Raw genomic sequence first — 24004 nt, 5'->3', positions numbered from 1 at the left:
CCCACGTCCCGCAAGCCTGCCTTCAGGGCCCATCAGAGAGCTCCAGCCCAACCCGTATCATTCACAACACGTGAGCCGGAAACCCTAACACTAATCCCAACCCTAACCCTAACACTAATCCCAACACTAACCCTAATCCCAACCCTAACACTAATCCCAACACTAACCCTAACCCCAACCATAACACTAATCCCAACCCTAAAACTAATCCCAACCCTAACACTAATCCCAACCAGAACACTAATCCCAACCCTAATACTAATCCCAACACTAACACTAATCCCAAAACTAACCACAACAAACATCACTTTTAAAACGATCACTTTCTTAATAGCAGAGCTCATAACGTGGGGGGTTACTTTGGTCTGGTTCAGAATAACAAGGGGTTGTCCTCGGAGTTATATATGGCCGAGGTCTATGTTTGGACATGAAGACGTGTACATTAGACCCCCCCCCCCCCCCCCCCCCCCCCACAGGACTAGCCCGTTCCACTGCCGCTAAATCGCTCAAACAGCAAACAGCTGTGGGAGCCAAACCCCCCCGGCCCCCACCCCCACCCCCACCCCTCCTGTAACCACACCACCCTCCCCCCTCGCCTCGTATAAGGCTTTTAGGCAAACCCTTAATTGCTATGGTCATGCCTTTTATTAATCCAGCCACTAATAATAACGTCTGTAGAAATGCTTGATCCTGTCTGGGTGGCCAATGCTACTTGCACAAAAACCACAAAAAATACGGCAACAGCAATTTGCCATGAGGGGTAAGGGGGGGTGTGGGGGGGGAGGTATGGAAACTGTGGCATGGGAACATTCACAGAGCCCATCAGCACAGCTCAGATGTAGGTGCCACCCAGAGAACCGGGCCTGGAAGTGCTGGCTAGTTTTCTCGCTGCCATGCGCAGCTCTGATTGGACGGCTCAATTAATGATTGACAGCTGGGGGGACACGCGGGGGGGGCAGGTAAGGAGCGGCCCGTTGAGTTACCGCCGGATACAGAGGCCGTTACGGTCGCCAGAGCGGGCTCGCCAAGACGATAAACCCCAGGGAAAGACTTTGTTTGGCCTTTCCATGGGACTACAAATCAGAATCACACAGGACTACAAATCAGAATCACATGGGTCATTGACTGGAGCAGTTTGACCCTGGATGTGTCAGAGTTCCTCTGGGTGCGTTTCCTGACCCTAACGCTGATCCACGTTCTAGCCAGACAACTTTACACAGCATTCTAAGTTCCAACCAGTTATTCAGTGCAGTAAAACGATAGTTAAAAATTCATATGCCCGATACGCTGAATGAAAATTTCATTACAAGCAACTGATATTTTTTTCCAGAGAACAGCTGCAGGGTTTGTTCACAGACACCATGCAGCTGAGTTCATTATTCATTTTTTCTGTACATTTCTGAGCAAACCACAGAACTGATTAAATAATGTCGGGTCCTTCTCTGCGACTGTGGGATGCATTTTACATTTTTAATAAAGGATATCAGGACGGCACAGGCCCACAGCGCTGCCCCCCACCCCCCAGTATCGGGCTGGTTTGGACCGGTTCCCGTGGCGGTGGGGGGCCCAGTGGGTGCTGGGTTAATGGCCCAGTGGGTGCTGGGTTAATGGCCCAGCGGGCGGGTGACCTCGGCCCAGAGCAGCAGGAGGGGCGCGGGGTTCAGTGGTTCTGAGGGCATCGGGTCAGACCCAGCTGGACATGGGGTTTCCTCACCGATGAGGTCAGACTCTGCACTTCAAATCCCCGACCCTCCAACAGCCCCAGGGCTGAAGCCCAGCGTTATGATCGTGTGATAGGCCCAAGTTAAAGAGCCTGTGTGATAGGCTCAGGTTAAAGATGAGTCTCTGTGATAGGCCCAAGTTAAAGAGCCTGTGTGATAGGCCCAGGTTAAAGATGAGTCTCTGTGATAGGCCCAGGTTAAAGAGCCTGTGTGATAGGCCCAGGTTAAAGATGGGTCTCTGTGATAGGCCCAGGTTAAAGAGCCTCTGTGATAGGCCCAGGTTAAAGAGCCTATGTGATAGGCCCAGGTTAAAGATGAGTCTCTGTGATAGGCCCAGGTTAAAGATGAGTCTCTGTGATAGGCCCAGGTTAAAGATGAGTCTCTGTGATAGGCCCAGGTTAAAGAGCCTGTGTGATAGGCCCAGGTTAAAGATGGGTCCGTGTGACAGGGGCAATATAAGGGGTGGGGGGATGTGTAGAGTGGGGGCTTATCTGGGACACAGAAGAAGCTTGAATAATTACTACTTGTTTTGTTCTCTCTTGTTTAGTGTCCTTCTCTCATTCTCTATCACTCTCCCCCCCTCTCTCTCTCACTTGCTATCACTCTCCATCTCTCTCTCTCTTTATTTCTAAAGCGGGAGTTGTCATTTTTGGCACTGATGAGGGGTTTGGGTGTTGTGGAATCACGCCGTGTTTAAAGGACTGCTTGTGCTGAATGGATGAAGAACAGTTCATCTTTCATGTTTAAAGTAGTGACTGAATGTTTTTTTCTTTTCTTGGAAAGTGTTTTTGGGAATTGTTTGTGTTGATCTTTCTGGACAGTTTCCTACGGTTCTTTTTATTTTGGTTTTTTGACTGAAATTTACATGGCCAGTGTGAGTTTAACATATAACCCTGAACTGGTAATAAAAAAGGGTTTTAAAAGTCAAAAAGGTCTCTCTCTCTTCTTTCACTGTCTTTTCCTCTGTCTCTCTCAGTCTCATCTGTCTATCCCACTATATTCTTTTTCTCCTCTATCTCTCTCACCATCACCCCCCCGCCCCCACCCCCATCTCTTTCGTCTGAAATTCGTGTCACAGCGTATCTCTACAACACAACATCTGGGCTGGGAAAGCAGACCCTGATTACACAGAGTCAGGGAAACGAGCGCTCCGCACGCCGGAGCTTCCAGCTGCCGTTTCCCCCGTTACCCCGGGATACCAGAGGCCAGCGGTCACGCAAGGCTTTAGGGGATGGAATGCACCCCCGCAGCACAGCCCTGAGCCGTCCCGGGCCGGCGGTGGGGTCAGGTGGCGGGTCGGTGTTCTGTAACGGGGGGGTAGGGCTGGACAGGCGCGGTGAACGGGACGGAGCCGGCCGCGGTGGCGTGCGCGCGTCTACGCCTGCCTGCTGTTTGCACTCTGAATGATCTCAGACGTCTGACGTGATTCATTCTGGAGAGAGTGAGAGAGCACGGTGGAAAAACAACCACGTCCATTATGTGCCCTGGCTCAGCCCAACAAAGAGCCAAGGTAGTCTTAGCGCTGGCTCAAAACAAACACAGACTGCGTTAGCGCTGGCTCAGAACAAACACAAGATTGCGTTTTGTATTTTGGAGCAGGAATGTGTTTCTGCGGTTGCCGTCAGCTGTTGGAGAAACGGCGAGAGAATGGAGTGACTCTCAGCCGAGCCTCGCACGGGTCCCCCCCCCCCCTACAATTACGCTGTCAAACACACAGAGGAAGAAAAACACCAAATCCGGTATCACAGCAGAGAATGAGACCAGCAAGAAAGAAAGAAAGAAAATGAAAAAAAGCCTCTTCTCTAGAATTAGAGCCACTTACTGACAGAAACACACACGCACGCACATACACACACACACACACACACAAAAGCATACACACACGCACACACGCACGCACATACATAAACACACACACACACACACAAAAGCATACACACACGCACACACACACACACACACACACACACACACACAAAAGCATACACACACGCACACACACACACACACGCACATACATAAACACACACACACACACACACACAAAAGCATACACACACACACACACACACAAAAGCATGCACACACACACACACACACACAGTATTAACAATCCTAACAGTTTTTGCTGTGCGTGTAAAAGCCACCAGAGGATGGGTTCCTGGCGGGTGTTGAGAGATGGCTGAATGGCGGCTGGTTAACCGTGTCTCTGCTTTGCATACAGCGCCGCTCACACGCACATGCCAATACACGGCTGCGTACCCAGCATCCTTTGCAGCAACAGTAAACCCTCATTATGTCCGCAGTCCCCCAAAAAGGCACAACCACACAAGACTCCGGAATCTTCCTCCGCCCGGTTCTCCTCTTCAGCATTCGAGCGGTGGAAACCAGCGTTTAAATAAAAAACAGACAGCAACACTGTTGATTAACTTGCCATAAACACTTCAGATTAGAAGCCCACAGGCATATTTGAGAACAGCTATGCCTGGGGGTGGAAATGTAACCACACAGACGATGTAATCTCACTGCAGTATCGCTGCTATATCGAGCACATTTGGCAGCCTCTCAGAGATCCCGAATCAGCATTGCTTTGCTGCAACAAGAATGTTTGTACAGCTTGTCAGCGGCACTTAGATTCTGAGAATGATGTTAGTTGCAGTTTAACAGAATCTAACCGAGTTTCACAATAAGTCATTCCGGTTATTTCAAATTTCAATGGGATGTTTCTTAATATCCTCGCATATTGATAGCTGTATCCTCAGCAGCCACTGAAGATAAAAAAGTGAATCGGCATTGTTTGATTAGTCAAGCTACTGAGACCAGAAGGTCCACAGAACCTCGGGTTCAGCGCTCAAAGAGATACTCTGATAAATATCAGAAGTGTTAAAATTGATTTAGATTTTGACTGAAAATGTGCAGCTACTGCACAGATGGGGGTGGGGCATGGTGGTGGTATACACCACGCCGGTTGCAGTGAGTCTAAATGACATCATAGTGAGTCTAAATGACATCACTTTAGCCTAAACACATTGTTGTGCTCCAAGAGACCCGTGTTTCCTAAAATATGCATTATCTACACGCCAGCATGATCAAACCTCACCGCAGTGGGTTTGCTCTGTTTGCTCTGTCTCTTGCCTTGCTACTCTGTAAGGCGTCTTTGTGACAGTTCTCTGTGAAAAGCGGTACACAGTTTAAACTGAACTGAATGGGTAAATCACAGTCAGCTTAGGGCTCCAGTGACGGGCTCTACAGCAGGGATTCCCAAACACAGCCCTGGGCCCCCTCTGCCACTGTGGGGGGTCTGTTTCAGCCAACCTCTCCATCAATTAAGGCTGCTGAAAACATGTGTGCAACGTCAACGTCTAACTTACACTAACAAGAGGCAGGTTTGGCTCAGGACTGGTATTGAGAACCCCAGGACAGGGTGGGGGGGGGGGGGGGGACCCCAGCAGTGCCAGACTGTAACAGGACGACAGGATGAAGCCTCAAACATGATGGCAAACACAGACCAGTGTAAAGAGCTCAGATCCATGAAGGCACTAAAAAATGAAAGGCAGTATAAAAATATTATTTCTTATTATGAATTTCATTCCATCACAAGGGACGGGGCAGTCTTACATCACATGGTCCTATCAAAAATATTGAATTAAATAACCCAATAAAAATAAAAAGCCTAAATGTATGGTCCAAGAAATATGTTCTTTTTTTCGCCAAAAGTTTATTTTATTGACGTCCATCTTGTCTGCAATGTTGGAACAGCCAGTACGAAAGCCAGCGACGCACGGCGGATTCGCGCGACCCATCAGTCGGGCCTTTCCTGCCCGATTTCCAGCAGCTGGGGCAGCCCACGGAAGCCCTGGCCCTGTTCCAGACCTCCAACCGCCCCGAGCCAATGGCTGCTCCAGCTCGCGCTTATTCAGCACCGGCGCCGCCGCTAACTCTGACAGATGTCTCAGAGCGCGTGCTGCCTGACGACAGTTTCCTAGTAACAGCATTATTAATTGTGATGGAATGCCTTTTTTTCGAGTCCACACAGCAATGGACGCTGGTAATGCAATCTGGCTACGATGAGTAGCCTATAATTGACTCCTGCAGATTTGCCAGCCTGCTCCGTCTCTAAACTTCCGACGAAAAAACGAAGTCAAATGTACGTTTCCTCTTAAGCAAAACACAGAATTTTTCCCCCCTTTAAAATTCTGCAGTCAGTGGAGAGGGAGAAAAAGCAGATGTTATTTCTCTTTTACAGAAATGTGAGCTATAAAATCCACTCAGAGCACCCGGGGAAATTCTTGTTTTATTCAGTGCTGAATATAACGTCTGATTATGTGCAACTATAAAATATAGGCTACTTGTAAACCTGTTAACAATAGGACTTTTATATTATTATATTATTATAATTTAAACAATTATGTAACCAATATTTACTCCCTAAAACACTTCGGACGTTTATGAGGAGAGTTGCGTAATTTTACAAGAGAAGTATTATTTCTTTTTTCGTGAAGTATAAAATGAAAGCACTTTTGACTCTGTGTATGTATCGCATAGCACTGCAAAACATCTGCGACTCTCCTCTCCAGCTGAGCGACTACACACGGCCGCATAGCTATTAATCACTTGCCCCAACAGTAACTCTTTGGAAGCATAACACGGGCGCAGATTATGTTACCATAGAGAAAACGGTGCTGTTTTGAGACAGGCGTTTGGGCAGGCACCGGCGGAGGAGTCCCTAATTTGATTTAAGCACGCTCGCTGCGTTTCCACACAAACAAAGGCGTGCGCGCGCACAAGTCCCGAGGACGCAGTTCTTCCACAGAAAAATTCCAAGGAACCGCGAGCGGGCGGAATATTTTGCGTGCTGCTGGAGCATAGGCGTTCGCTGGCGACGCCAAGGCCAAAGTCTGCACATTACTCCTTTCTGTTTTTTCCGCTTCACTGCCGATTAATTTCCCCGCGCCTGCCACCGCTTTTAACTCAGAAGTTGCATAATGTGAGTTGTCACCTGGCGCTCGCTCAGCGCACCAGCTTTCCTCATAAGTTTGGCTCACCAGTTTTAACATTCTTTATTTAATGGCCTGAGAGGTGTTGGCGGGGACGGGCCAAATTTTTACTTTACTTCGAATGTGCCTTCATAAGAGATTAGGCTGGACAGACATGCAGCTACCATTTTATAAAGCATTCATAAGCAATTGCTGTGATGATTTACTATTGATTATCTATATACAAAGGTTGATCGGTGATGTTTAGCAAACGATCGATAACAAATTATAAAAAATGAAATTCTGTAAGAGCACATACACAGGCGCATGTTCAGTGTAGTCAGATTTTCAAATATCTGAACAGAGCAACGAATCATTGAAATGTGATCATTCGGCTATTTTTCATATTTATTTTGTATAGCCGTGACACAAACAACAGCATGTACGTGCTGAAGATTTATAGAAAACCAGTTTTTAGGAGTCCCCAGCGCTCAGGCGTTACATCAGCGCCTACACTTGCACTGCACTGCTCAGAGGCACGTTCATATACAACCCGCATATACATGTACAAGTGGCATGTGCCCATCCGGCCACTAGGGGGTGCTAACGAGGCGGGTCTGTGTCAGACTACAGATTGTGGAACGCGAACTGTCCCGGGGCCGAATGGAACATCATGTGCCGCGGCTGCTGCGAATATGACCAGATCCGCTGCAAGTGCCCCGCCCAGGGCACGCTGGTGGGCTACTCCGTGCCCTGCTGCCGAAATGCCATCAACGAGTGCGACCCCTGCATCATCCACCCAGGTACAGTAACGCACTGTGGTTATATAGCGCCTTTCATCTTATGATTCAGGGCGCTTTACAGCGAAGGGGGGTGGGCAAACTCATGATTTCATATTCCTTCAGTTAATTCAGAAAATGAATTACAATTCAGTTCAATATTTGAAAACGTCCAGTAGAGCATTAGGGGAAATATTAAAAGATGATCTGAATTTCATTTCATTTCCTGAGCGGAGTAAACTGACTCACAGTCCTGCACCTGGGCGGGGGTTACTGAGACAGTTCACCTGGGGAACTGACTCACAGGTGGGCCAGTTTGGGAGTTCTCTTCAGGAAGATGTGGGGGGGGGGGGGGGGCGTGCTCTTCACGATAAGCGGCTTGAGATCTTTAATGACAACAGTAAGAAAGCACCATGGCTGCTATACATTACCGTTGTGTGAGTAAGTTATCATCCTTGCAGAGCGTTACTGGCAGTTTGCCTGCTGAACAGGAACAGGTTTTGAGCTCATTAAGATGGAGCGTACAGGCTGTGCTAATGCTACATTGCACTGTCCCTCTGCCATCCACACTGGCTATGCACATTACGCACAGGGCCTATGCACATTACGCACAGGGCCTATGCACATTACGCACAGGGCCTATGCACAGTACACACAGGGCCTATGCACAGTACACACAGGGCCTATGCACAGTACACACAGGGCCTATGCACAGTACACACAGGGCCTATGCACAGTACACACAGGGCCTATGCACAGTACACACAGGGCCTATGCACAGTACACACAGGGCCTATGCACAGTACACACAGGGCCTATGCACAGTACACACACTGGCTAAGCACAGTACACACAGGGCCTATGCACATTACACACACAGGGCCTATGCACATTACACACACAGGGCCTATGCACATTACACACAGGGGCTATGCACATTACACACAGGGCCTATGCACAGTACACACAGGGGCTATGCACATTACACACAGGGCCTATGCACATTACACACACAGGGCCTATGCACATTACACACAGGGGCTATGCACATTACACACAGGGCCTATGCACAGTACACACAGGGGCTATGCACATTACACACAGGGCCTATGCACAGTACACACAGGGCCTATGCACATTACACACACAGGGGCTATGCACATTACACACACAGGGCCTATGCACATTTCACACACAGGGGCTATGCACATTACACACAGGGGCTATGCACATTACACACACAGGGCCTATGCACATTACACACACAGGGGCTATGCACATTACACACACAGGGCTATGCACAGTACACACAGGGCCTATGCACAGTACACACAGGGCCTATGCACATTACACACAGGAGACTATAACAGTACACACAGGGCCTATGCACATTACACACAGGAGACTATAACAGTAAGCCCCAGGTAGGGTACTGCAGTTGGACCCTTTGGCACGATAGGCTACTTAACCTGAATTACTCCACTACATATTCAACATAGTAGCTTAGTAGTGCAGGGCAGCAGTGTAGTATAATGGCTAAGGAGTTGGTCTTGTAACCTAAAGGTTGTAGGTTCAATTCCCCGGTAGGACACTGCTGTTGTACCCTTAAGCAAGGTACTTAACCTAGCATTAACATTGCTCCAGTATAATTGGATACAATGCAAGTCGCTCTGGATAAGAGCGCCTGCTGAATGCCTGTAATGTAATGTAGTGTAGTGTGTGCTCCAGTATGGATCCAGCACAGTAGTTAGAGCTTTGTGGAGAGAGCTGTGGGTTCATGCCAAGCAGATAAATAATGAAACCCAATCAAACGGAATCTGTGCTGTTGGTCTCCCGCTGTGTTTCTCAGGCACACGGCAGGCTGTGGGCCGGCCCCACCACACTGCATGTCTAAAGACGTACAGTACTGCATTTCCACAAGAGTGGAAATCACTGCGGTGGTTCCTGTCAGACCGATGATCTACGGCTCAGCGCACCTCCCCGCAGCACGTCTGTCCCTTTCCCAATTTCCCGGTAAAAAGGAGCCCGTTCAGGGAGGAGGCCAGCTCCCCGTTCGGCTCGCCGTCCCGACGGAGGACCACAGCAAGGTCTTTGCTTTGGGACGGACCACTTTAGGGTCCTTCGGGGACTGGGGGCGGAGCTTCGCGCAGACGCTGTGAGCTCACTCTTGCGTAATGTTGTTTGTGAGCACCTGGGCCGGCTCGGGCACGCGGTCTCACTGGAGCGGGCCCACAGCTGTTCACAATCAAACCGAGGTTCAGAGATTCGTTTTATGGGCTTGGTCCTGAAATCATGTTAGAAACCGACCACCGCCCCCCACCCCCCCAAATATAAATCTGTCATCTGCACCCCCACGTGCTGCCTGGGACCGCGGCGTGCGTGTGGCGGGTTTAGCGGGGGGAGAGCGGGGGAAGTCATGTGATGTTTGTGGTGACACGGCCAATGATACTCAGTGAACATGGTTTCCTGCTTGGATTGTCCCATACTTTATTTGAATCGGGCCAAACCAGAAATTAATCTCTGCAGAAACCTCGCTGTTTCTATTTCAGGAAGTTGGATGGGTTTTTTTTTTTTTCCCTTTGCGTTCTCTCTTTGTTAGAAGGGATCTGATGACTTTACCAGTTCAGCTGGTAGGGGGTTGCAACCCCAGGAAAAAAGCATGTGTGTATTTGAGTGAGTGTGTGTACGCGTGTGTGCATGTGTGCACATGTACGTGTGTGTCTGTGTGTGTGTGTGTGAGTGTGTACACATGTTCAGTACAGCATATCATAAACCTCCTTTGTGTTGCAGTTCAGTCCCTCAGTCCTACAGCTTCCTGCTTTACGCACTTTTCCACTCCCCCCCCAGGGTGCAGTATCTTTGAGAACTGCAAGCGATGTAACAACGGAACATGGGGAGCCAAGGACGACTTCTTCATCAAGGGAAAATACTGCACAGAGTGCCGGCCAGGATGGTCAGGGGGCGACTGCATGAGTGGGTATTCTGTGTGCGTGTGTGTGTGTGTGTGTGTGTGAGTGTGTGTGAGTGTGTGAGTGGGTATTCTGTGTGTGTGTGTGTGTGTGTGTGTGTGTGAGTGTGTGTGAGTGTGCGTGTGTGTGAGTGGGTATTCTGTGTGTGTGTGTGTGTGAGTGTGTGTGTGTGTGAGTGGGTATTCTGTGTGTGTGTGTGTGAGAGTGGGTATTCTGTGTGTGTGTGTGTGTGTGTGTGTGAGAGAGTGAGTGTGCATGTGTGTGTGTGTGTGTGTGTGTGAGAGAGAGTGTGCATGTGTGTGTGTGTGTGTGTGGTATGTGTGAGAGAGTGAGAGTGCATGTGTATGTGTGAGTGTGTGTGTGTGTGTGTGTGTGTGTGTGAGAGAGTGAGTATGTGCACGTGTGTGTGTGTGTGAGAGAGAGAGAGAGAGAGAGAGTGAGCGTGTGCGCGTGTGTGTTGTGTATGTGCATGTGCATGTGCAGATGTCAGTACGCTGCTGGTTGTAAGCCTCAGTAAGAGCAGCTCACTGTCCCTCAGCTCTGGCCCAGGAGAGTAACTCCTTTTCTCTTCCTAGAATGCGGGGGTGTCATACAGAAGTCGCACGGTCACATAGTGGTGGAGAGCTACCCCACCAACGCGCGCTGTGAGTGGATCCTACAGGTGGACCCCGAGCTGACCGTCGAGATCAGGTAGGGAAGACAACCAATCCCTGCGCTGCAGCTGAGCATGCTCACACTTCACCAAAGACCTGCCCGTCTCTGCTGTATTCACGAATATGTCCAAGCTCCCTGCGGCCAGAAAGACGCGGAAGTTAAGACCCCCCCCCCCCCTCCCCCAGAAGTAACAGTAAATATTATAAAATCTAAATAAAACCAATTAAATTCCCTTTATCAAAAGCTGCACTGAAAAGATGTTTTCAGTTTTTTTTTCTTGAAACCCATTATCCTTGAAAGACCTGAGAAAATGGCATTACAATAATCTAGACTGCTTGAATGAAAGCATGTTTCTCGGCATGTGTCTGTGAAATGAAGCTCCGCACTTAAGCAATGTTTTTAAACTGACAGGAAGCTGTCTTAGTCTTACTTCCCCTGACATTTCACATGCAGTCAACATGAACCTCAGAGTTAAGGTCAGCGTCTAGGATTACTCCTAAGTTTCAAAAGAGTGGACAAAGACAAAAAGTCTGGATAAGCACAGAGTTTTTCCCTCTGAGCCTTTGCACCAAGGGCAAGACTGTCACTTTGATCTCTGCCAAGTTGTAAAAAGTTGTTAGACATCCATAAAGCTGTATCTTCATTACAAAGGGTTATAGAACCCAGAGGGCCCATGTCATCAAAGGATAAATAAACAAAGTTGGGTGTCATCAGAGTACTGGTGAAGATTAATGTTAGGCTTCCTAATAACATCCCCTAGAGGAAGCATATACGGATTAAACAAACAGGGCCCAAGAATGGACCCCTGGGGGACCCCACGTGATTTGTGATTTTGTTATACATGTGGCTGTCCAGTCAGATATGACCAAACCAGTTTGGAACTCTGCTTTACAGCACTCCCTTTCTATCCATATAACTTCAGACCCATTTCTATGTCACCCATAGGGGTGACATAGCTCAGGAGGTAAGAGCGGTTGTCTGGCAGACAGCTACATTAAGAACAGAGCTAACGTTGATATCCAGACTATAAGTGATGACCAAATCTAATGGTTGGCCATGTTTATGGGTAGGCCCAGAGGCATGCTGGGTAAACTCAAAAGAGCTCAACATGCTTATACTGTGAACTCCCTGGTTTTACCATCAGAGGGCTAGACGTAAATGTGGATGTTTAAGTCCCCAGAAATAACTACATTACCAAAATCAGTGGAGACTTTAGACAGCAATTCAGCAAACACACCTATAAACCCTGAGTTACATCTTCATGGACGAGGGATGGAGACAAGCAGAACAGCTGTTGCGTTTTAATATCACAGCAAGGTGTTCAGAAGCAGAGAAATCATGATTGTGAATTAGTTTATAGCAACCAGAGTACAAGGTGGCAATTCCACAACCCTTTTTTCCAGCCATATTGGAAAAATAAAAGCTACTACCTTTAATAATCACATGAATGGCTATATTACTGTTAAACAACATAAAACATCCGGGCCTACAGGGGGAGCTAGAGCTAGGAAATGAAACCAGGGTCCGAGAAGAGGAAGTAGCTAAAGCAGGATTACCTGGAGAGTGTAAACAGCCACACACAGGATACACTGCATTACATTTAAGACTTCAGCACATGCTCGTATCCTGAGCGACTTCCACAGCATACAGTCTTTCACACACAGTCCATTTACAGCTGGACAGGCTTCTGAAGCAGCTCAGGCAGGACACCTTGCTCAATGGCACCACGAGGTTGCAGTGAATTGTACCTGCAGCCACTAGTCTACTCTACGGTTTCCCGTTCAGTCCACACTGCCCCTCAAATCAACAAATCACTGCTGTTGACTGGAACACGCTGTCTTTGGAACCAGAGAACGTAATTAAAATCTAAATATTTTCCTTCTTTTTTCCCCTCTCCATTACGCCATAAACACCAGCTCTCTATGAAAGTGCTGGCTATGAAACGCTGCTGATGACTTTTTACGGGCAAAACATTTTACGCAAGACTGGTGCACACGTGCGGAGCCACACACTGGGGAAAACAGGCAGGCTGGGGGTGTGAGCCGATGTATTATTTCAGCTTCCTGTTGGGAAATATAGCGTAGCATGAGGGCTTTGTTTTTCCATCACACATCATGCTCCTGATATCCTGCGTTCCGCTGGCACAGGAGGAAGGGCTTCTGAGGAACCGCGGAACAAAGACGGCATCGACAAGCTATGAAAACTACATCAGATCAAGCGCCCGCAAAACGAACGCACATGGCACTACATCGCTTCTGACAGTTTGTTTATTCATTCCATTTGAACGGTCATAAATCATGAGGTCTCGGGTTGGATGAGGGAGGTCATGTGCGGTTATGAGCTCTGGCATGTGGAGGTCAGGGTCCTGTCAGGAGGGATATCCCAGAGTAAACACCCCCTCTAAACCCTCACAGGCACACACTCTTTCTGTAAGCTCTGGCGCCCCCTGCCTGTCACACGTGTCCATTCAGACAGATTCTATTCCTGCACCCAAGTCCACTGGCGTCATCAGAGCCACACTTACAGTCCTTGTGCTTACCAAATCCACTCGATAAATCTCAGAACCTCCCACTGTCAGTTTTTTTTTTTTTTTGAGTTTCCCCAACTAATGTGAAAAACATGGGGTGACGTGTCCGACGTTCTCCCCATGTCCGAAGGGTCTAGTGACTCGACCGGTTTTCCGTGCTGGCTGAAATCGACCCTTTCGGAATACATCCTGGCTTCCGTGTCCCAACACTGACGATAAGGTTCAGACCCTCAGTCAGCCCAGCCAGCCCAGAGCACTGGCACACAGGGCAACTCTCGCCATGCTAAATGCACCTTCTGTCAGCAGCTTTGCCTAAAACCATCTGTTGCTTAATACCTAAACCGTCATTGTAAAATTGATTTAAGTTTTTAAAAGGCTTTATTTTTTTGGCACATCTGAATTCTTGCTTTCTCTAAAGTGCTTGCGCATTACAATGCAGTGAGCCTGCAGTCGCCTTGTGATTTATAATAGCTCTGCCGCAAAGACGAGAACATCTGCACATGTGCACAGCTGTTAGTCAGCCTCAGTCTGCGCAGTGCTCTGAACCTAACTCAGGTCACCAGCGTCTGCTGCTACAGAAATAACCTTCAGAGTCAATGCAAATGTCCATCAGGTCCAAGTCAGAGCAGAACATATGGAACACATCTGACCCATTAAGAACTGTGGATCTTGTGAATTTTCGCTCAGTTTAAAATAGAGCTGTGCTTTATTCACTTTCAAATAGTGCAATGTAGAGGAAAGGCCTTTCAGCAGACCTAAAAAATGTTGAATGCTTTGGAGGACGGGGGGGGGGGGGGGCTTCCTGTTGTAAGAATAGAGAGAAGGCCAGTGTGTTGACTCTGTAGAAGTGTTAAGGAAGTTAAACGCTGTGTTGCACACCATGGCCCCTTAATTAGAGGTCAGAAAAGGACAGGGATTATGCAAGATACAGTTCCTTCAGCTGGCTGCAGTAATAACATAGCCGTACAGGTCCTTAATCAGAGGTTAAACAAGGGCGGGCATTGTGTAAGATACAGTTCCTTCAGTCAGCTCGGGGACTGGTGACTGCAGCACCAGATTACTGTAAGGCTCCTGTAAGCTCACACTGTGCGGTTAGGACACGCCCAGACCGCCAAGAGGAAACGGCTAACACAGCTAATGCAGCTAACGCAGCTAACGCAGCTAACGTGTTAGTAGAACGATGGGACATAAATGGATATTAGCAAAACAAATTCCGTACAGACTCTCTTTTTCACAGAGAGAGTAGTCAATGTGTGGAATCGCTTTCCAGGTCATGCAGTGACGGCAGAAACTCTGGAGGTTTTCAAGACCAGGCTTGAGACAGCGTTAGATACTATCTACACTGTAGGTAATCAGAGCACGAGGTACAATTTAGTTTGAAAAATGGCGACAATTGTTGGGCTGAATGGCATGTTCTTGTCATTATTTTATCACTGTGCACATTTAAGCTACACAGGTTTTGTGAAAGCAGTGCAGTTTAGATCAGTTTTACCATCCAGTTTTCAGGATGCAGGCGAATCAACAATTTCTACCCAGTCAGCTCAGTGAAGGTGGTTCTCGGACTGATTCAAACTTCCACAAGCTGCCCTCTCGAAACCTGCCCATCGCCTAAGCTGGCACATCCCTGGCATGGCTGGCACTGAAGCAGGAAGCGTGCGCCCCAGATGGTACTGTAGGGCAGATTGCAGAAGTCTGCCTCTTATCAGACCCCGCAAAGCAAAACAGACTTTACTGTGCCGACAGAGAGTCAGCAGGGTGTGATAGAGAGACAGCAGGGTGTGATAGAGTCAGCAGGGTGTGATAGAGAGACAGCAGGGTGTGATAGAGAGACAGCAGGGTGTGATAGAGAGACAGCAGGGTGTGATAGAGAGACAGCAGGGTGTGATAGAGAGACAGCAGGGTGTGATAGAGAGACAGCAGGGTGTGATAGAGAGTCAGCAGGGTGTGATAGAGAGACAGCAGGGTGTGATAGAGAGACAGCAGGGTGTGATAGAGAGACAGCAGGGTGTGATAGAGAGACAGCAGGGTGTGATAGAGAGACAGCAGGGTGTGATAGAGTCAGCAGGGTGTGATAGAGAGACAGCAGGGTGTGATAGAGTCAGCAGGGTGTGATAGAGTCAGCAGGGTGTGATAGAGTCAGCAGGGTGTGATAGAGAGACAGCAGGGTGTGATAGAGAGACAGCAGGGTGTGATAGAGAGACAGCAGGGTGTGATAGAGAGACAGCAGGGTGTGATAGAGAGACAGCAGGGTGTGATAGAGTCAGCAGGGTGTGATAGAGTCAGCAGACTCAGATAGAGAGACCGCGCTCAAAACATCCTACTGCATCAGCATTATGTAAAACTTGAGTCCTTTATAATGCAGTGTAATCACATTTTGTATTGTTGGAAAGCTGATGTCATGGGGAACAAGTGGGTGTCTTTAATGGTGGGGTGCTGACTGAAGATCTTGATGCCTACGGGTCAGCGCCCAGCCAGATACAAAGGTTAACCCAGTGTTATGCGCTTACAGAGAGAGCAAGCAGGATCACTGATCTGTACTGTTCTGTCATGATTGTGTCTTTATGTGATGACTTGGTCTTTTGCTTTGATCGTTTGGTATATAAGGGGAAATTTGCAATGGCTCTGGGAGACTTGTCAACACAGTCTCATGCCCATATGCGTACAGCATATAGCAACTACACACACTACAACTACACACAGTTTGGCATTCCTCTTTGACCCTTACCGCTGCGCACCCAGCAGGTTTCAGGTCCTAACATTCACATAGAACTCAGCATATCTGCACCCCGTAGTCACTCGCCTATACACTAGTGCTGTAGCAGGATACACAAGCCAGAGGCGGGCCAGCATCTACCAAGACAGACAGCGATCCGTATACAGCATCACTACTGGCGGACAGCAGCCTGCTCCGTCTATGCATAACTGCTAGCACAGAGGAAAGGTTAAAACATTATTCTTGGACTCAGATAATTAAGGTAACATTAAATGAATCCCATTCCAGTACCACCAGGTAAGCTTACACATGTTCCTCCACCACTCAGATACTTCCGCTGTTTGGTGTGTCGGACGGGTTTTTCTTACAGTTGGTGACCTCGATGTGGTAGTTCTGGTTTCTTATAGTTGGTGACCCTGATGCTGTTTGGCATATCTGAGCCGTTTCATACAGTAAGGCACAAGTGTCTCAACGTCTCTCAAGATCTGACACTCTTAGTTCCAAAACTGTATTGGAATCAGCACGGACTGCCATTGTTTAAAAGCCCCTGCATCCAGCTACTAAAGTAATTATCAGTGGGACGTGCAGTCCTGCTTTTTCCTCATCTGAAACCGCACGGTGATGTAGTAGTAAGCATAATGTAACACAATCACGTGACCTTCTTAGGCGTTAGACCTCTATTAATGCATCCTGCAAGAATATCTTTCATGTTTTCAGCTGTTTTTGTTGCCTCATTCAAATGAATGATAAAAGCGCGTTCATTTTATGAACTGCGGATAGTCATTTCATTATTTCTATGAGTGTTTCATATCAACTCATGCAACTGTCAAGATCGCCACCTCATAACTCAAGAATATCCCGGTAAAGTACCGTGATCTCAGCGGAAAACCATGCAGTGTTTAATGGGTCCTGTTTCACACTGATCTCTTCTACAGGCAAAGAAAGAACCAAAAGAAAGGGAGAAAAAATGAACTTAAGAAACAGAAAAGGGTCGTCTCTGGAAAATAAGACCTAAGATGTGTAAATGACACATTCATCGGAAATATTTCGCTTTCCAGACAAGCAGGGAGAAATGAAAGGCACAATTCACACCTGAATTAAATGGACGAGTCACGCAGACGGGGAGAATCGCTCCTAAGGGTCGTTAACACGTCCAATAACTCTCGATTACTGTTCATTATGTGGCCTCTCGCGCTATTAAAGACTTGGATGGAGCGCGTTCCAGTGTACCAGTGCCAGGACACGCACGTGCTCCCACTTTCAACACCTCTAAAAATGCACTTACCCGACTGAAAATAAGAACATTCCCCTCTCGAGTATGTGCGAGTCGATGTGGTCATTTATATACAGCCTAAAGAGAAATAACCTTGTGCACAATGTGTTCCTTTGTGTAAGAAAAAAACTAGAGCTACATTAGGATATAGCCAACAATATCGGTTCCTTATAATCACATCACCGTCAGAATAAAATAACCAGTCCTTACTGCATTATATAACTATCATGGCTGCTACAAATGAAGAGTGCACTTGTGCCTGTTAAACTGTTGCTCTCTGCTGCCACACGGAGGTCCAGCGTGTCCTTACTGTAAGCCGGGCTAAGGACTTCAGTAAATCTCCGGTCACCTGTGCCTCTCCTAACAGCCCGTCTGTGTTCCCTACGTACGCGGCAGAGCGGCTCCACGGTAACGATAAAAAGTTGAGATGCGGGGAAATGTAAAGTTTTGTTTATCCGAGACTTCATCCGCTACAGAGTATCCAAGCAGCTGCTGTTATTTCATTGAACGTAGCTACGTCGTTAAATACATTATCACATTTCGACAAAACGATGAGGATTAACGATATCATATTGAATAAACAGAAACCAATGTGCTTCTGTTCGTCAACCACAACACCACCACATATTCGGAGTAGCCTACTTACCCAGGCTAGGTCATCCCACGGGTCATCCAGCTAAACGAGGTTGGCAGCGGTTTGCTAACTTGGCAGCACTGGGAGTACTTTCCTTACGCCTGACACACCCCCTCCTCGGCATTGGCAGTGCCAACACTCTTCCTTAACCGCAGGGTTTGACAATAAAAACGAGGCTAATGTACCACTTTTTCGAGAAACCATCCTTTGTTTTAGCAGTTTGAATAGCCATCCATCGTTAGCTTTCCCGAGCGCTCCGGCAGAGACTCGATTGAAAGTTCTCACGTGCGGCCGCCTAAATCAACCAGCGCACCTGTAGCCAGCTGATTAATTCCCAGTGCTGCCGCCAAACCACATCTAGCTTCATCCGGGCCAATGCGTCACTCACAAATCAGGAACAATTAAGACATTTCAGAATAGATATTACTGAGGGGGAGAGTCAGTATAAACAGTTTTTGGATTTTGCTAATTTACTCAGAAATAGCGCATTTTACTTCATACAGCCTGTAGACTACATGACTCTAGTCATTGCCCGTTTCAATTATGTTCTCTGCGTCGGATACAATTTAAACCGAAGTACAAGCAATCCTATGTTACTTCTGACAGATTTTTACTGAGCGGGTCGGCACGGTGGTGCAGCGAGCAGCACTGTTGCCGCACAGCAAGAAGGCCTTTCTGTGTGCAGTCTGCGTGTTCTCCCCTTTCTGTGTGGAGTCTGCGTGTTCTCCCCTTTCTGTGTGCAGTCTGCGTGTTCTCCCCTTTCTGTGTGGAGTCTGCGTGTTCTCCCCTTTCTGTGTGGAGTCTGCGTGTTCTCCCCTTTCTGTGTGGAGTCTGCGTGTTCTCCCCTTTCTGTGTGGAGTCTGCGTGTTCTCCCCTTTCTGTGTGGAGTCTGCATGTTCTCCCCTTTCCGTGTGGAGTCTGCATGTTCTCCCCTTTCTGTGTGCAGTCTGCGTGTTCTCCCCTTTCTGTGTGGAGTCTGCGTGTTCTCCCCTTTCTGTGTGGAGTCTGCATGTTCTCCCCTTTCTGTGTGGAGTCTGCGTGTTCTCCCCTTTCTGTGTGGAGTCTGCGTGTTCTCCCCTTTCTGTGTGGAGTCTGCGTGTTCTCCCCTTTCTGTGTGGAGTCTGCGTGTTCTCCCCTTTCTGTGTGGAGTCTGCGTGTTCTCCCCTTTCTGTGTGCAGTCTGCGTGTTCTCCCCTTTCTGTGTGGAGTTCTCCCCTTTCTGTGTGGAGTCTGCGTGTTCTCCCCTTTCTGTGTGGAGTCTGCGTGTTCTCCCCTTTCTGTGGAGAGTCTGCGTGTTCTCCCCTTTCTGTGTGGAGTCTGTGTGTTCTCCCCGTTCCGTGTGGAGTTTGCGTGTTCTCCCCTTTCTGTGTGCAGTCTGCGTGTTCTCCCCTTTCTGTGTGCAGTCTGCGTGTTCTCCCCTTTCTGTGTGCAGTCTGCGTGTTCTCCCCTTTCTGTGTGGAGTCTGCGTGTTCTCCCCTTTCTGTGTGGAGTCTGCGTGTTCTCCCCTTTCTGTGTGGAGTCTGCGTGTTCTCCCCTTTCTGTGTGGAGTCTGCGTGTTCTCCCCTTTCTGTGTGGAGTCTGCGTGTTCTCCCCTTTCTGTGTGGAGTCTGCATGTTCTCCCCTTTCCGTGTGGAGTCTGCATGTTCTCCCCTTTCTGTGTGCAGTCTGCGTGTTCTCCCCTTTCTGTGTGGAGTCTGCATGTTCTCCCCTTTCTGTGTGGAGTCTGCGCGTTCTCCCCTTTCTGTGTGCAGTCTGCGTGTTCTCCCCTTTCTGTGTGCTGTCTGCGTGTTCTCCCCTTTCTGTGTGGAGTCTGCGTGTTCTCCCCTTTCTGTGTGGAGTCTGCGTGTTCTCCCCTTTCTGTGTGGAGTCTGCGTGTTCTCCCCTTTCTGTGTGGAGTCTGCGTGTTCTCCCCTTTCTGTGTGGAGTTCTCCCCTTTCTGTGTGGAGTCTGCGTGTTCTCCCCTTTCTGTGTGGAGTCTGCGTGTTCTCCCCTTTCTGTGTGGAGTCTGCGTGTTCTCCCCTTTCTGTGTGGAGTCTGCGTGTTCTCCCCTTTCCGTGTGGAGTCTGCGTGTTCTCCCCTTTCTGTGTGGAGTCTGCGTGTTCTCCCCTTTCTGTGGAGAGTCTGCGTGTTCTCCCCTTTCTGTGTGGAGTCTGTGTGTTCTCCCCGTTCCGTGTGGAGTTTGCGTGTTCTCTTTCTGTGTGCAGTCTGCGTGTTCTCCCCTTTCTGTGTGCAGTCTGCGTGTTCTCCCCTTTCTGTGTGCAGTCTGCGTGTTCTCCCCTTTCTGTGTGCAGTCTGCGTGTTCTCCCCTTTCTGTGTGGAGTCTGCGTGTTCTCCCCTTTCTGTGTGCAGTCTGCGTGTTCTCCCCTTTCTGTGTGGAGTCTGCGTGTTCTCCCCTTTCTGTGTGGAGTCTGTGTGTTCTCCCCGTTCCGTGTGGAGTCTGCGTGTTCTCCCCTTTCTGTGTGGAGTCTGTGTGTTCTCCCCGTTCCGTGTGGAGTTTGCGTGTTCTCCCCTTTCCGTGTGCAGTCTGCGTGTTCTCTCTGGGCCCATGTGGGTTTCCTCCTCCTCCCATAGTTCAAAGACATGCAGGTGAGCTTAACTGGAGAGACTAAATTGCCCCTAGGTATGCGTGTGTGTGTCTATGCGTGTGTGTTTGTGAATGGTGTGTGTGCCCTGCTATGAACTGGTGCCTCTCGCCTAATGCATGCTGGGATAGGCCCCAGCTCCACCCTGACCCTGACCAGGAATAAGTGGGTATAGACAATGAACTGATGAATGGATTTTTACTTACCACGCACAAAGACTGTTATACAAAATTTTTCCCACAAAGGTTGTGGAATTGCTCCGTCTTGTCAAATTGCTCGGTTCTTGTTGAATTGCTCAGTTCTTTTGGAATGTGATAGTGGGCTGAATTGCACATGTACAAACCTGAAATGGCTACTGCAGCAGCAGTGTGTACAAACAGCCATTGACCATGTTACATTTATGATGCTTTACATGTATCCCTACTCTCCCTTACTGCAATTCGGGATGTTTTTTCTCTCTCGATTAGATTTAGACATTTCATGTGTCCTCAGATTTTCCATGAGGTGGCAGGTGCAGCCCGACCCATGTTTAAATGTTTTCATAAATTTCTTCCACAATAAAGTTTTTTCTGGCTTTGCATGCTGTTTGTTTCACGATATTTATGTCTTGATGTCGTGAGACAATTATAAACCATTTCAAAGATATTTTGGGGGGAAGATATATATTTTTATTTTGCCTTTGAGGTTTTCTTGGCCTTAGAGCGGAATGGCGGAAGGTCTGGATGAAATAAGCGAACATTCTTGCGCTTTATTATAACGACATTGACACCTGTAGGCCATCCCTCTTCTTTAAAGCCTGGCTGAAACAGCCACGTGTTCTGCCAGAAGCTAAACTGCACACAGGCAAACTCTCCTGTACACAGGCAAACTCTCTTGCACACAGGCAAACTGTCCTGTACACAGGCAAACTGTCCTGTACACAGGCAAACTGTCCTGTACACAGGCAAACTGTCCTGTACACAGGCAAACTCTCCCCCTGTACACAGGCAAACTGTCCTGTACACAGGCAAACTCTCCCCCTGTACACAGGCAAACTGTCCTGCACACAGGCAAACTGTCCTGTACACAGGCAAACTCTCCTGTACACAGGCAAACTGTCCTATACACAGGCAAACTGTCCTGCACACAGGCAAACTGTCCTATACACAGGCAAACTCTCCTGTACACAGGCAAACTGTCCTATACACAGGCAAACTGTCCTGCACACAGGCAAACTCTCCTGCACACAGGCAAACTCTCCTGTACACAGGCAAACTGTCCTGTACACAGGCAAACTCTCCTGTACACAGGCAAACTGTCCTGTACACAGGCAAACTCTCCTGTACACAGGCAAACTGTCCTGCACACAGGCAAACTGTCCTGTACACAGGCAAACTCTCCCCCTGTACACAGGCAAACTGTCCTGCACACAGGCAAACTGTCCTGTACACAGGCAAACTCTCCTGTACACAGGCAAACTGTCCTATACACAGGCAAACTGTCCTGTACACAGGCAAACTGTCCTGCACACAGGCAAACTGTCCTGTACACAGGCAAACTCTCCTGCACACAGGCAAACTGTCCTGCACACAGGCAAACTGTCCTGTACACAGGCAAACTCTCCCCCTGTACACAGGCAAACTGTCCTGCACACAGGCAAACTGTCCTGTACACAGGCAAACTCTCCCCCTGTACACAGGCAAACTGTCCTGTCCTGCACACAGGCAAACTGTCCTGTACACAGGCAAACTGTCCCCCTGCACACAGGCAAACTGTCTTGCACACAGGCAAACTGTCCCCCTGTACACAGGCAAACTCTCCTCCTGCACACAGGCAAGCTGTCCTGCACGCAGGCAAACTGTCCTGCACACAGGCAAACTGTCCTGTACACAGGCAATCTGTCCTGCACACAGGCAAACTCTCCCCCTGTACACAGGCAAACTGTCCCCCTGCACACAGGCAAACTGTCCTGTACACAGGCAAACTGTCCTGCTGTACACAGGAAAACTGTCCTCCTGTACACAGGCAAACTGTCCTCCTGTACACAGGTGAATCCCTGTACACAGGTAAACTCTTCCCCTGTACACAGGTGAATCCCTGTACACAGGTAAACTCTCCTCCTCCTCCTCCTCCTCCTCCTCCTCACAGGTTCATGATGCTCAGCCTGGAGTACGACCACAGCTGCCGCTACGATTTCGTGGAGGTGCGGGATGGCGAGGACCTAAACTCTCGCGTCATTGGCCGATACTGCGGGAACCAGAGACCTCCGCCAATCAGGAGCTCCGGGAACTTTCTGCACATCCTCTTCGTCTCTGACGGCTATAAGAACTTTGACGGTTTCTTCGCCATATTCCAGGAGGCCTCAGGTACCCACGTACGCACACACATACCTGAGAACCAGTGCCACAGCTCAGCGTCCTGGCGTCATGCCAAGCGCGTGCCCGGATTCTCCTCTGGGAAGTTTTACCTTAAAACACTTAATACAGATTAGCCTGTCAGAACCGTGAGTCAGAAATCACTGGTTCCCAAACGCTCCTGCGCTCCTAGCTGCTGCAGGTGGGATGCCTGCCAAACGCAGTTAATCCAGCTGTGGAAAGCATGTGGCAGTGATCCAGCCTCCGGGATGCTAATGATGCCCTGTCACGTCTCAGGTTTTAAAATGAGCCTTTTTAATAACTCCCCACTCCGGCATTTCTGTCACTCACAGCGTGTAGCTCCTCCCCCTGTTTGCATGATGGGACCTGCATCCTGGACTCCGCCCACTCGTACCGATGCGCCTGTCTGGCCGGCTATACTGGCAGGCGCTGTGAGAACGGTGAGTTACCCACAACCCCTCTCTCTGCCCCCCCACCTCAGCCCCCCTCTCTCATCCCTCCCCTCCCTCAGCCCCCCCTCTCTCTGCCCCCCTCTCTCTGTCCCCCCAGCTCAGCCCCCCTCTCTCATCCCTCCCCTCCCTCAGCCCCCCCTCCCTCAGCCCCCCTGCCTCTGCCCCCTCTCTCTCTGCCCCCCCACCTCAGCCCCCCCCGTCTCATCCCTCCCCTCCCTCAGCTCCCCCACCTCACCTGCACATCCAGGACAGATCCCCCTGGAAGGGGGAGTCACCTTCCTGCTGACCATCTCATTCCACATTCCATCACATTCAGCTGAGCTGTGCTGCTACTGTGTGTGTGTGTGTGTGTGTGAGTGCGTGTGTGTGTG

General features: G+C 48.9%; 1 protein-coding gene across 3 annotated transcripts in view; it reads left to right on the top strand.

Annotated features, from left to right (window-relative positions):
* pamr1 (peptidase domain containing associated with muscle regeneration 1) overlaps positions 1-24004 on the top strand; it is a 43730-nt gene that overhangs the window by 1770 nt on the left and 17956 nt on the right. For 2 of the 3 annotated variants that reach the window (XM_035396191.1, XM_035396193.1), the window contains exons 2-6: positions 7331-7500; positions 10324-10449; positions 11021-11135; positions 22955-23172; positions 23514-23621. In XM_035396191.1, the coding sequence (XP_035252082.1) occupies positions 7331-7500; positions 10324-10449; positions 11021-11135; positions 22955-23172; positions 23514-23621 (737 nt within the window). Of the gene's footprint in view, positions 1-7323; positions 7501-10323; positions 10450-11020; positions 11136-22954; positions 23173-23513; positions 23622-24004 lie in introns of all 3 variants that reach the window. The other variant, XM_035396192.1, reaches the window with a different exon arrangement.

The sequence above is a fragment of the Anguilla anguilla genome, chromosome 16 (genome assembly GCF_013347855.1).
Source record: "Anguilla anguilla isolate fAngAng1 chromosome 16, fAngAng1.pri, whole genome shotgun sequence".
Lineage (NCBI taxonomy): Eukaryota > Metazoa > Chordata > Actinopteri > Anguilliformes > Anguillidae > Anguilla > Anguilla anguilla.
Note: the sequence above shows the minus strand (reverse complement) of the source record. Positions and strands in the feature narration are given on the sequence as shown.